Here is a 15,234-nt window from a genome sequence, read left to right on the forward strand (position 1 = left end):
GAATAAGGTATAAGTAACGAATAAGTAACGAATAGGTAACCAATAAGGAATAAGTAACGAATAGAGATCGAATAAGGAAAAAGGATAATTAACGACTAAGTAATGAGAAATTAATAACCAACTAGACGACCCTCATTTAGAGCACTGTTTTACTTCAAATTCAGCATTTAACATTGTACGTGTTTTTTCGAGATCAAAAATATCATCAAGATAACGGTAAATGTTTTTAAATTTATCAATTAAATTTTCTTCAGACGGATCTTTTCTGAGATTGGCAATTAATGCTCTTATACAGTTGCAGAAAAAGGCTTTATATGAGTTACAGAAAATAAATCTGCAATCGTGAATCTAACCCAACATCAAAATAAAACCTTGTAAATAACCGATCAATTACTGAACCACACTGTGATATGATTCGCCTACCAGGTGAAATTACATTCAAGTTCATATAATCCAGCCTGTTTTATTTGTTGCGTGAACCCCTGAGGGTTCACGCATATTTATTAGTTAGAAATATAGTCTATGGAGGAATATTCGGAAGCTAAATTATTGTTCATTCGGAACAACTATTCATCTTATCTGTATTAGCTTCCTGCAATTAAGAGCACCTCCATACGGTGTATCTAAGATATTTAAAACATGGCAATAAAGAATTTTCGAAGATCGCTAATTCACTTATCTGATATATGATAATAAACAATCTATAGATCCTTTTCAAACATGTATATTTATTGTAAAGCTACATGTTATGCATTGCAAGGGTTTACTGACATGAGCAAAGTTGACAGTTGTACCCTTTGATAAACAACTGAAAGTTAAATGGTCAAGATTTAATTATAGCGACCTATGGTATCAAACATCTGTGTCTAGATATTCACAGAGAGATATTTTAATATAGTGCTGTGGTTTCTACATAATGAGTTATAGTGGGCTTTGGAATTTGATTTGTAACAACAAAATCATTATGCACACTTGTCATTTTGACAAATCAGATAAAAAAAATCTGTTTCAAATGAAAATAAAACAAGTAAAATAATGACTGTTCGTTAATATACATTTTTACAACTTTTAATGTTTCCTTTTTACAGTATTCTCTATCAATTAAGTTATCTTGTAAGTTAATTAAATGTTTATTTAATACATTGATGTCACTGTTAACTCAGTGACCGCTGCAGAAAGTCTTGACTCGTTCAAGAGACTACTGCATGCACATTAAATTCCAAGTCCCATGTTTTTATTTGCACCATGTATAAATGTTATGTACAGCACAAATTATTTCCTTTCTGTTAAAATTATTTTTGGACTTGTTAAGTATGCAAGCGCACACCAAACAGTGACAGGATAGTCAACCAAATGACGGTGGTCACTTCGTGGTAGAAGTAGAAATTTCTTATATTATTCACACACTGTAATGCTCTTAAATTTATGTGTGTTTTGGATGTGCACTTGTGATTGGTAAATATTGATACGTTTCTTTGTTTTTAATATATGTGACTTAACATCAAGAATTCCATTATTATGGAATCGTTCACTTTTGTACACTTCGGTATCTAAATAGAGGGTGGTAAAAGGGAGGGTCTGAACACGGAAACACGTGAAATAACAAATCGCGAAAACGTTGCACGAAAAAAAAACACTCTGGAAAAACGAGGCCAAGGAATAAGGGGGCTCGCGGGTTTAAATTTTCGCGCCCGTTGCGTCGATTGGTGCGCAGCCATTACGGTAATCGGTCGAACGTCGCAAAATATTTACTTTCTTCTCGATTAAAAAAAATATAAAAACACTAGCCATTTTTGTTCTAAGTTAGTGCTTTCTCGATTCATAATTCACATAAATTAAATTAAGGGCGGTATTTAAAACTACAAAGTCGACCTTTTTACGGTTTGTTGGCATCGAGATTGGCCATTTTGGAATCTCGGAAGAAACTTGCTTTCAATATTTTGACAAGTAACCAGCTTTTATATTTATACTAGAATGACTATCAATATTTGTTATAATTTATATTCATTTCGGTATATTTTTAAGCTGTCTTACTAATTTTCAACACGTAGATCCACCCAAAGAAAGAGATATCGTGGTGAGTATCTAAAAAGTACGTTCAGAATTAGTCACTGAAATATTGCAAATCCTTGAATGATGAAAAATTTTATAAAATCACGACAATCGTAAAATATTGTATCGTCTGCTGAACAATGTCTCAAAGGAACAAACAAGGAAAATTTTCAAAAAAGAAGAATTTAGAGAAAAACCAACGAATCCAAGGGCTAGTTTTTCACAGGAGTGGATTGCAATCGGTATCGGGTCCGTTCGCGCCCAATACACGTTCGCACCCTACTCGTTCGCACCCCACACGTTCGCCCCCTGGGTCCGTTCGCACCCTTTTTTTTTATTCAAAAACCCGATGAATTATAAGATGTTTTTTAAGATATTTATCTCAAAATAAAGAAAAATTCGGCAATTTTTGAATTTTTTAAATGAAATATTGTTTTAAATTGATTTGATGATTAATTATTTATGATTACTGTTAATTATATATGGTGTTTACACAGCTAAACTTGATGTAAATTCTGCATGTAGTTATATTAGCATGTATTTAACTTGGTATGAGTAAAAACAATTAAGATTCAAAATGTTATTGTTGTTGAGTTTAAAGCGGTTTGGTATCTTAACATTTAAATAATATTCAACACAAAAAACCTTTTTTAGAAAGTCACTTTATTTTGAAACAATGAAAAAAAAAATACAGCAATACACTTACCAAAACACGATTAAAAAGATATTCAACACAAAAAACGTCACTTTATTTTGCATGTTTTGAAACAATGAAAAAAAACTTATTTATAGCAATACAATAACCAAAACACGATTAAAAAATTATTCAACACAAAAGTCGTTTTTAGAAAGTCACTTCATTTTAAAACAATGAACAAAAAAAATATTTATAGCAATACACTAACCAAAATACGATTGAAAAATTATTTAAGACAAAATCAATAAAAAGGGTGCGAACGTGTAGGGTGCGAACGGACCCGGGGTGCGAACGTGAAAGGGGGCGAACGTGAATGGGCGCGAACGGACCCAGATTCATTGCAATCAGACAACCACAATATACCATCATTTGACTCAGTCCATTGTCAAAACTTAGAACCTGACCACCACGATATACCATCATTTGACTCAGTCCATTGTCAAAACGTAGAACCTGACCACCATGATATACCATCATTTGACTCAGTCCATTGTCAAAACTTAGAACCTGACCACTCATATGCCCAACTGAAAACCATTGAAACATCTGATTTGTGTAATGTTGCTTTTGAGTCTGTACCTGATATACAAGATCACGAAGTAGTGGTTGATGATGAATATAATATAAATGTTGATTTTGACTTGTTACCATTACCTTCTGATTTACTTCCCTTAAACCACTGTAGATATGTTGTCGAACTAGACTATATTGTTCAGCAGTTGAAACAATGTTCCAAATGTGAAGTCCCTTTACAATTACATAATTCGTTGGGAGTTAAACTTTATGGTGTTGCTGGTATTTTGTATATACAATGTACAGAATGTGGAGATATTGCTCGAATAAGATTAGGGAAGACACATCATGCAAATAGTAGTAGAAAAGGAGTTGGTACAATTTGATGTCAATACAAAATTAGCTGCAGGTAAACAAATGTTCTTTCAATTATGATAATGATATAGTTTGGTCAATATAAAAAATTGTACTACATATAAAAATAAGAAGATGTGGTATGATTGCCAATAAGACCACTTTCCAACAGAGATCAAATACATATGAGTTAACAGCTTTAGGTCACCGTCCAACCTTTAACAATGAGCAAAACCCATACCACATAGTCAGCTATAAAATGCCCCAAATGATAATTGTAAAACAATTCAAACAAAGAAACTAACAACAATTTTAGTACTTAACAATGAATGAAAAAACAAATATGTTACACAGCATTAAACTTCAATCACTAAATTACAGGCACCTGACTTGGGACAAGCACATACAGAATATGGAGGGGTTAAATTTTTTGCAGGTGCCCAACCTGGGACAGTGTTGTAACAGCGCAATATATGAACAAAATATAAAAATCAGTTGAAAAGGGTTTAATTATAACTCATCAGATCAATAAAAAGCAGAAAAACAAGTAATGAACACACAGACTTGGTGTGGCAGGTTATTTATACATTTATAAATATATGTATGTAATAAACTATGAAAAGTGCAGAAAATACTTAATACCGAGATTGGCCATGTTGGCTTAGTGGGCTGATACATGTACCTAAATATTAAAGATATTTTATCTAAAGTTCTGACGATTCAAATTGAAAGAGTAGATTTATGTTTTTTGTTTAATTTCAAAATGTTATATGGTGCATAAAAGTAGAATAATGACGTCATCACATGTAACTCCAAAATTGAGGAAATTTAATTTGATAACCAAAATATTTTTGAATCATACAAGAAATGACTTCAGAATATTATAAAAAAAATGGGTATATGTATTACATAAATATATATAGGGTAAATGAGGAGGTGGTGAATTTGATTATGTCCTCTGCTTTCAATTCTAGCCAACTAGAAACTGAATGAAACTTTTAACGATAATGAGTATCTTTAGGCATATGTCAATCTTAATTGTCAACATGAAAAATCCTCTTGATTTGCAAGACTTACTAGCCAACTAGAACTAAAATCAGCTGCCAGTAGTGTGATAATTTAAAACATACCATTTTATCCTGGTCAGACATCATAATTCCCTATTTTGCATTGCCACAGGAGACACAAAATTAATTTTGTTTGCCTTCATTTTCCTACATGTACATGTACACAGAAAATATGGCACAACCTATATAATTATAGCTACTTTAAATAATTTTGCTAGTGTTTTAAATTTATTGTTCATTTATTTTTTTGTATGTTTTTTATATTATCAGGTATGATTCATGCAGGCATAGGAGAAACACAGCTGAATAATTTGCTAGCTGCCATGAATGTCCATTGTCCTCATCATAAGTCACTAAAGTCAAGAGAAAATGAAGTTGGAGGCATAATAGAGTGTCAGGCAAATGCTTCAGAAAGGAAGTTTTTACTTGACGAAGCTTTCCAGTCCATGACCATTGATGCAGGTTTAAATGAGAATTAAATATAATAATTTTATAACAAAAATAGGCCTGATCCTGTCATTTGCATATACATGTACATTGTACATACAATGGCACACATATTTTACAAATGTCATTTTATATATTGGCATGTATATGTTAATGCCTAAAATATGTGTTAAACTGCAGTCAAATTTGTAAAGGTGGTAATCCAATTCTTGCAATATAAATATTATATACATAGATGTTTAGTAATTGGTTGTTGCATGTACATGGGAGAAACCTACCCTTATATCTTGTCAGTTTGAGCTTCTTTTTTATCCAACTCAGAGCAACATATCTTCAAAGATTATTAGATACAGTTCAAAAGGAAATAATCCTTTAATATTTTTTTATTGTCTCCCCTATTAACTTTTCTCTTCCATGTGCATGCAACAACTATTCATTGTTCTATTGTGTTGTAATTTATTTCATTATTATTTCATTGTCATAAGAAAAATCATTGTAATAATGGTATGAAATTTAAAATCTGCTAGGCTCCATAATTAGATTATTAAAGTACTTCTATTTCTATACCTTTTCAGCTCACCTGGCCCAATAGGGCCAAGTGAGGTTTTCTCATCACTTGGCGTCCGTCGTCGTCCGTTAACTTTTACAAAAATCTTCTCCTCTGAAACTACTGGGCCAAATAAAACCAAACTTGGCCTAAATCATCCTTAGGGTATTTAGTTTATAAAAAGTATCCGATGACCCTGCCCATCAATCAAGAAAGCCGCCATGGCTAAAAATAGAACATGGGGGTAAAATGTAGTTTTTAGTTTATATCTCTGACACTAAAGCATATAGAGCAAATCTGACATGGGGTAAAAATGTTCATCAGGTGAAGATCTATCTATGCTGAAATTTCAGACGCATCAGACAACCTGTTGTTGGGTTGCTGCCCCTGAATTGGTAATTTTAAGGAAATTTTGCAGTTTTTGGTTATTATCTTGAATGTTATAATAGATAGAGATAAACTGTAAACAGCAAAAATGTTCAGCAAAGTAAGCTCTACAAATAAGTTTACCCCTTCAGGAGTTATTGCCCTTTAAAGTAAATTTTTCACAATTTTTTGTAAATTTTTGTAATCTTTTACTTAAATCTTCTCCTCTGAAACTGCTGGACCAAATTCATTATTGATAGAGATAACTGTTAACAGCAAATGTTCAGTAAAGTAAGATCTACAAATAAGTCAACATGACCAAAATTGTCAATTGACCCCTTAAGGAGTTACTGACTCTGAAACTAAAGCAAAAGTATAATGGTTGCATTATTTCATGCATCAATTGTAAACAAAAATATCAGGTGAGCGACACAGAGTCCTTGGAGCCTCTAGTTATATATATACCTAAATCTTAGTGTCACTATCACCTTAATTTCATGGTTGAGTTTTGTGTTTAGGTTTATTTCTGTGAAAACATTTCATAATAAATAAATGATAATTCTCAGCTACAGTCCTCATGTATAAAGGACAATTAAGCTCTACAACACTTGGGCCACTTTAAGTGACTGTAGTTAAGTTTTACCTTTTGGTTCATGTTTTTAGGGCTGGAGATCTGTTTTTGAATACATATTTTCTGGTTACTGTATTATGAATTTAATCTTTTTTTTCAGAAGGTAATGAACAAGCAGGTATTAATGCATCCACAGACACTTGTTGGCAGAAGAAAGGTTCTGGAAGGGCTTACAATAGTTTGTCAGGTACATATAAAATCATAGTGCATTATAAAAACAAACCAAAAAAATGTACCTGCATTAAAGGCAAGTGTACAAATATTCAAATATTTAAAAAAAAATCATACTAAATGCTCATCTTGGTATGACTGCAGATGTCAAAAACTTAACAGTTGGGGCAAGTATGGACACCAAATTTAAGCTTTGTACAGCTCTGAACTTGGATTGTGATTAAATATTTGACTCAGCATAGGTTTCTGACACAGAATGAATGTGGTCTAAGATCTGAAAAAAAAAATTGGACTTTTCAAGTGGTAATTCCCTTCTTTTAATCTATGTTATCAAATATGAATCTACTTGAAATGAAATTTCTATTAATTGTGCAATTCAGCTCTGATTCTGGATTGTGATTAAATACTTGACATAGCATAGGTTCTGACACAGAGTGAAAATAGTCAGTCATTTACCTATTATCATGATTATGGTCCATTTATATAAAAGATCTAACTACATGGTTTGATTCAGCAAATGAAAGAACCAAAAGATTTCAATAATGGATGAATTCAAACTGAGTGTATTTTAGGACCTAAATACGGACAAGTTTTATAACTGGGCACAACTCCAAAATATGAATACAGGGTAATAATCAGCTTATCATAGAACCCCATAAATTGTATTTGTTGTAATCAATCAATGTTTTATTTTGGACCCTTTGGACCTTAATGTGGACCAATTACAAAACAGGGCAGAAAAATCATAAAATCTAAAAATACACAGATTAGGCATATCAAAAAAAATCAAGAACTAAATATTTGTTGAAATCAAAGTTTATGTTTGGACCCTTTGGACCTTAATGTGGACTTATTTGAAAACTGGCCCCAAGATAAAAAAATCTGAATACATATGAGAATCACCACATAAAAGAACCCAAAAAAATCTATATTTCTTAAGAAATCAAACAAAGTTAAATTGGATCCGTTGGACCTCAATGTGTACCAATTTACACACGGGATCACAATCTAAAATATAAATACACAGTTAGATTCTTTCTATTAAACAACCCCAAGTTTTTAAGACTTAAAATTAAACCCCATGGAAATAGGTCAGGAAATAAGCAATTTATACAAAGTATCAGAAAAGTATTGTTTTTGGCCTTATTCCCTAAAATGTTAGGGCCATAAACCTCAAAATCAATCCCAACCTTTCTTTTAGCTCACTGGGGCCCGAAGGGCCCCATGTGAGCTTATGCCATCACTTGGCGTCCGTCGTCGTCTGTCGTCGTAAACTATTTCAAAAATCTTCTCCTCTGAAACTACTGGGCCAAATACCTTCAAACTTTAACTAAATGTTCCTTAGGGAATCTAGTTTATAAATTGTATCCGAAGTTTTGATCCATCGACAAACATGGCCGCCATGGCTAAAAATAGAACATAGGGGTCAAATGCAGTTTTTGGCTTATATCTCAAAAAACGAAAGCTTTTAGAGCAAATCTGACATGGGTAAAATGGTTCAATTGGTCAAGATCTATCAGCTCTGAAATTTTCAGACGAATCGAACAACCCATTGTTGGGTTGCTGCCACCGAATTGGTAGTTTTAACAAAATTTTGCAGTTTTTTGTTATTATTTTGAATATTATTATAGATATATATAAACTGTAAGCAGCAGTAATGTTCAGCAAAGTAAGATCTACAAAAAAGTTAATATGACCATAATTGTCAATTGACCCCTTAAGGAGTTATTGCCCTTTAAAGACAATTTTACACAATTTGTTCATCAAGTTTGCTAACATTTAAAAATCTTCTCCTCTGAAATACAGGTGAGCAATTCCGGCTCTTGAGAGCCTCTTGTTTGGTATGGATCCTTGTGGTACAATTTCAAAGAGATCCATAGACTTATACTCAAGTAATTGTCAGGCAACCAGAACATCCTAGTTTGTTTGCACCATTTGGTCCCTTATTCCTAAATGGTTTAGGCCATTTCCCACAAAATAAATCCCAACATTCCTTTTGATGTATGGAACCATGTGGTACAATTTCATAAAGATTCTTACACTTATACACAAGATATTGTCCCAAAACAAGAAAAATGCTTGTTTTTGGCTCCTTTTTGTGTTCCATTCTAAACTTTGCAGCTGTAGATCGTGTATTTTACTATCTCAAAGTAAGTTTACCTTATGACTAATGCAATACTCAACGAAATATATTGTTTCTGTCTTTTATTCCGACAAAAAGTGGCTTTTACAAAAATTAGACAAAATTAGGTTGACGCCTTCATCATAGGATTAAACACATTTTTCTAGAGTTTGTGAGTAAGAGCCCCAGTTTACACATCAATAACCTCTAGAAAAAATGTGTTTAATCCTTATAATTCTTAAGCCAAATTTGTTTTTTAATCTCAATTTGCTGAAAATCACGGGATCCCTGCATGCATGTGTATCGTGCATGAATTGATTATGAAATTAGATTCGGAAACCAAGAGAAAAATTCTAATTGACCAATCCAATTCAAGTATTTATAGATATGCAAATCATTTAAGAATTATTACACAATCAATTTGAATTACTAGTATAGCAACATGATGACTCCATATTTACACTTACCTGCATTAGCATATACATTTAACTTTTCAGGTGTGGCATCACTGATAGGGGAAAAAACAGGGAAAATTGTGCATCACACCCTCAGAATATCCATCTGCCGTATATGTCGGAATGCACAAAAGAAGGGAAGACCACCTATACCACACAATTGTAAAAAAAACTGGTCAGGGACAGCAAAGGGCATGGAACCAGACATGGTAGTACAGTTGGTGAAGGATGTACATGAACAAAATATTGAAATTAATGAACTGGCAGGTGATGATGATTCTGTTGGGTTTGACAGGGCAAAGAAACTTCTTCCAAATTCTAAAATGGTAAAAACCAGTGATAGAAATCATATAATCATAAATATCACCAACAAGCTGTACAGCCTAAAACCAAAGCAAAAGGAGTTGACGCCAATGGTAATAAATGCAATTACCAAGAATTATTTCTACATGTTGGCACAAAACCAAGGCAGTCCAGAAAAAATTGAAAAAGGAGTCAGAGGGATGATTGACCATATGTATGGGAAACACCAAACCTGTGATATGAAATGGTGTGGTTATCTAAAAGACAGAACATCATACAGGCACACAAACTTACCCTTCGGAAAGGACTTGACATCTGAAAGCCTCAAAGCTGATCTAGAGAAATTGTTTCTGGGAAAAATTGAAAGCCAATCAAAGAAACTGTCAAAACTTGCTAGTTCCCAAGCAAATGAAAGCTTTAACCATACAGTCTCAACCAAAGCAGCAAAAAATAAGCATTATTCTGGTTCCTCAAGTTTAAATTATCGTGTCAGTGCAGCAGTCTTACAAAAAAATGAGGGATATGGTTATGTGTCAAAGGTAATATTTGCAAATTATACTTTTATGGTTTTTTTCAAAAAAAAATATTCTGATCCCAAGTTTGATGAAAAAAATATTCTGTTCAAGCAGATGACAAAAAAATATTCTGAATCCAGATTTCCCCATTAACTTATAGTGTTAAGTTTTGAAGAAAACAAAGTTTGATTATTAGCGTCAAAAAGTAAATAAAATTGCTTTGCATGAAAAATATTTTATGACTCAAACAACAGACCATAACCCCCCTTGAAGTTCAATGGTTGCTCCCTAATTTTTCAAAACAAAATAAGGGAAATTTGTTATTTCACTACAAATGTATACAAAAAGTATATTTTAAAGGTGAAGTATAATTTTAAGAAATAAAATTGAGAATTGAAATGGGGAATGTGTTAAACAGACAGCAAACCTAACCAAAGCAGAAAACAGCCAAAGTCCATTAATGGGTCTTCAACACAGCAAGAAAATCTTGCATCCTTGTTCCTTCTTCATTATTTTTGTAGTTTTATAGGGTATAAAAGCCTAAAGTGCTTCATGTAAAATGTGCTTTGATCAATGCTTTTACATCAAAATAAAACTTGGCAACAAAAAGGAACAGTCATTTCTTAAATAACTGTTAAGACCATCCTCATATTGAATTTATACATGTTGTTATTTATTTTTTTTTAAGGTTAGTGAAGCAGCTGGATTGTCACCTGGGAATGAGACTATCAAGAGGGCTATACGATTGAATAGAAAGAGGAATAAAAAATCTGAAAGAGCCAAAACAAAGCAGCACAAAAAAAGAAGAATCAATCTAAAAAAAGAAAGATCAGGAAAAAGTACCGGTGTTGAAATAAGAGAAGGAAGAACTTATGAAAGTGAAATAGGTACATCCTTAACTTTTTAAATTGTCTTAGAATTTAAACTTTGACTTCATTTAACTTATTGCAAATTTAACCAAAGTATGATTTTTAAACTTTCTCTGTCTTTCTTACTTATAATTGATTAGCGGAGGGCCCTTTTTTGGTCTGTAAGATTGATGCATGACATGCAATAAGGATTATCAAAGTTATAAAATAGAACATACTTTAAACATTTGATGTTTCATTTACTTTTGTACAAACACATTTTACACCATATATAACAATTAAAATCTGCAATTTTGTTTTTACAAAACTTGATGTGTTATAGGAATGAACAATGAGAAGTTAGATGAAGAAATCCCTGCTCCAATGAATGCATCTTTATGTATACCGATAGATATTTCTACAGATCCACTGGTAGTCTTTGATTTAGAAACTACAAGCCTATGTAAGTCGTTAATATATAAATATATAGAAAAATTGTTCTCATATCGGCCCGGGTATCATCCCGAGACCCCCATAGCAGCCTGAGACGTAGTCGAGGTGCTGATATGGGTCGAGGGATGATACCTGGGCCGATATGGAAAAGGCCATGTATTAATCTCTTTATCATATACTTCCGACAATTGTTTTATGTAAAGGCAAATAAACAAATAAAAGAACTAAAACAGTCAAAAACTTTATAAAGAAGTTAAATTATGAATCCAACAAATACACTATCATTGTCCAACAATAGCATCACTACCTCCATATATATTTATGTTACCATTTCCTATAGAGGCATTTTGAAACATTGAAATTTTGGAAGCAAAGAAGTTTTTACAGTTTTATGATCATTATTACTACATGTTGTACTATGAGATGATTCATAATTGTCATTATGGCATTTGTTAGCAAGTACTTATAACTATCATCATATTGAGAATCTATATCATTGGATTTAGCCATGTTAACATCTGTTTTTCAATAACAGGTGGTTCTGTACAAACGAATTTACCACTGGATCCAATACACCTTATCGCTATTTGTGCGCCATTACTGGACATCACAAAAGTTCGCGTAAAATTTTGATGTCATAATAAAAAATATCTGACGCCACAATGGAAAAGTAAACAGACGATAACAGAAATACTGGAAGTAACTTGCACGAGAGGCCCCTGATATGGGTTAAAAGCCCGGGTGGGAAATTATGGCTTGTGTACATCCGTTCATTACACATATGCAAAAGCTATCATATTAATGCTAATTATATGATAAAATAAATTATATGAAAACTTTATATGCTTATATAAATTGTATATTGGTTATTGCACATGGAACCAGCTTTTCATTCTTCTTTTTAAAGTAGTACTATTATATATATATATATTACTCAAATATTAAAGTTAGAGATAAATGTATATCACAGCAGGAAAATTGCCCGTACAAATTTCTTAAAACTGTTTACATAAAAAATGGAGATGTGGTATGATTGCCAATGAGACTGTATCCCCCCAAAGTTAAAATGAAGTGAAAGTAGGCAATTATAGGCAATCATACAGACTTCAACAATGAAAATCATAAACCTATATCACACAGGAGGCTTTAACAGACCCTCACATGAAAAACTAAAAAAGAAAAGTGAACATTAGATATTGTAAACACAATATTAGAATAATAAATCATGAAAAAAATAATTAGTTTTTTTCTTTTCCTTTTCGGTTCATTTTGGTGATAAGATTAACCCATACATTGCTAAAACTATTGAATTAGCAGGTAACATATTTTGTATTTATTGAGAAATATTGAAATAAGAAAAACTAAACTAATTTTTTTTTTCTAGATAGAACCTCAGATGTAATACAGATTGATGCAACTTCAAACAATAATGAATTTAGCAGTTACATCTTTCCAAACCAACCTATCTCAATACAGGCCTCCGAAATTACAAAAATTACCGTTTCTGCAAATCAGATGTTTTATAATTTACAACCTGTTTCTTACAAATTACCACATGAAGCTCTCACTGATTTTATAACATTTCTTTCCAAATATCCATCCAAGCCAGTTCTTGTAGGACACAACATCAAACGCTTTGATTGCCATGTTTTGTACCATTCTTTAAAGGCAAATCAGATGTGGAATGAGTTTTCATCTCACATATGTGGATTCATAGACACCATGGAGTTATTCAAGAAAATAATGCCAGGATTACCATCATATTCTCAAACTTCATTGGTGTCACAACTTCTTGGTGAAAACTATTGTGCACACAATGCAGTTGATGACACTAGAGCATTGTTTAAATTATTAACCTCAAAAGCCTTAAACAATCTGGATTCATTTGTATTTCCTGCAAGTCATCCTTATGATTGTATAGTCCAGAAAGACAATCTTAAGTCTTATAATGAAGCCATTGCTTGTAAAGCAATTACACGAGCGACTGCTTTGAAGGCTTCTAAATCAAACTTAAAGCTCTCTCATCTTAAACTTTCTGTTGAGAGAATGGGACTAGAAGGATTAAAAGCTTTATTGTCTGAAAAAAACTGACAGGAAATGTTCGAGTCACAAATTGCATGAAGGTCATTCGAAAAGTATTTGACTTCCTTACTCCTGAAAGCTAGTTGATAATTCTTTGTTTTTATACTGAATTATATATTATTTCTTTTCAGCTAACCTTGTGGGCAATTGCCATCACTAGTCATCAATTGTCTGTAAACATTATTTTTTATCTCCTGATTGAGGAATAGTGAACAGAATTTTATCAAACTTTGCAGATAAATTATTTCTATCAATTAATGTCCTTTTTAATTGTTGAAGATTAGGTGACAATTGGTAAAGATAGATAGCCATGCATCCTGTCTGAATGTAAATTGTCATTGGTTAATCTTGATTGAAACCTTCTTCTCAAGAAATCCTGTAGGGATTGAAACAAAACATAGTACATTTATTTATTTTCCGATCAAGGTATTGAACAAGTGGTGTTATCTTATTGCCAATCAAAATAAGAGCCAGCAAAGATCACTAGTTTACATAAAAACTAAATGTCAATTTACATGTTGCTTTATATTTTAACTACAAATGATATTAAGTGACAAACTTTGTAAGATGATCAGTTCGAGCTACTAGCTTTGGTTCTAGGAAGGAACTTTAAGGATCAGTTCAGTACACATTTCAATGATTATTTATTTGATAACAGCATTATAGATTGAATTAAAAAAAAAGTAGATATATATTTATTTCAAGGTCCTAAACAAGTGTTTTGATCGTGGTAGAAATTCAAAATGGCCATCAGTGAAGTTAAAAGCTTATTGATAGAAACCCAATGGGAGATATTTATTTCTGGTAGTATTTTTGTCAATGAGAAAAATAATCTTTACCAGATGCATTGCAAAATGATATCACTCATTACTGGTACAGTCTAATTGTATCCAATTATGTTTCTTTGGCAAATGAAGTATCTTACCTTTTGCCTTGTATTATTTTAAGGAATAAATTATGTCTTTAATTTATCTTACAAGATAAGAATTAGTATTCTGAAGGAAATGTAAAAAAAAAAGGTGGTATTTGCATAAAATGCCTGGCAGAACAGGATAATTACACTCCCTATTGCACTGTGAAATGTCTTGTTATATGAATGAAATAAGTGCCACAAATCAAACCATGCTTTTAAACAATTTCTTTGATTAATTAATGTTGGATTTAATGTTAAATGGATCAGTTAATATATGGGACCATAAATATGTCCATAAATAAATACTTATATCACCTATACTGCAAGTTGTTATTTGTATTTTATGTAGAAACAAAGATTATATTTGTTTATGCCCCACCACAAATGTGGATGGGATATGAAATAGATTAACCCTTGACCATCCATTCTTTTATCATCAGAAGCCTGGTTTATGTACAGAACAATAAATGAAAATGAAAGATACATACAGCAACAAACCACAAACACTGAACTACAGACTACTTGGGACAGACACAGACTACATCTTAATCTAAACCATTGACTCTTTAATAGAAAACAACCAAATATGACATATAAGTCTGGAAGTCTCCAAGGAAACATAATTCAAAATACATTATGCACCTATTTTATTTTTTGATGGAACTATAATGATGTTCAAGGTTTCCCATGTCAAACTT

General features: G+C 32.1%; 1 protein-coding gene across 1 annotated transcript; it reads left to right on the forward strand.

Annotated features, from left to right (window-relative positions):
• Window positions 1-1,893: 1,893 nt before the first annotated feature.
• LOC127701085 (uncharacterized) lies at window positions 1,894-14,856 on the forward strand. Its single transcript, XM_052204895.1, has 7 exons — window positions 1,894-2,077; window positions 4,954-5,145; window positions 6,775-6,861; window positions 9,465-10,264; window positions 10,929-11,127; window positions 11,432-11,551; window positions 12,926-14,856. The coding sequence occupies exons 2-7, from the start codon at window positions 4,956-4,958 to the stop codon at window positions 13,630-13,632; spliced, it is 2,103 nt and encodes a 700-aa protein (XP_052060855.1). The 5' UTR covers window positions 1,894-2,077; window positions 4,954-4,955; the 3' UTR covers window positions 13,633-14,856.
• Window positions 14,857-15,234: the final 378 nt, after the last annotated feature.

Source organism: Mytilus californianus, unplaced genomic scaffold (assembly GCF_021869535.1).
Source record: "Mytilus californianus isolate M0D057914Y unplaced genomic scaffold, xbMytCali1.0.p SCAF_1, whole genome shotgun sequence".
NCBI classification, from domain to species: domain Eukaryota; kingdom Metazoa; phylum Mollusca; class Bivalvia; order Mytilida; family Mytilidae; genus Mytilus; species Mytilus californianus.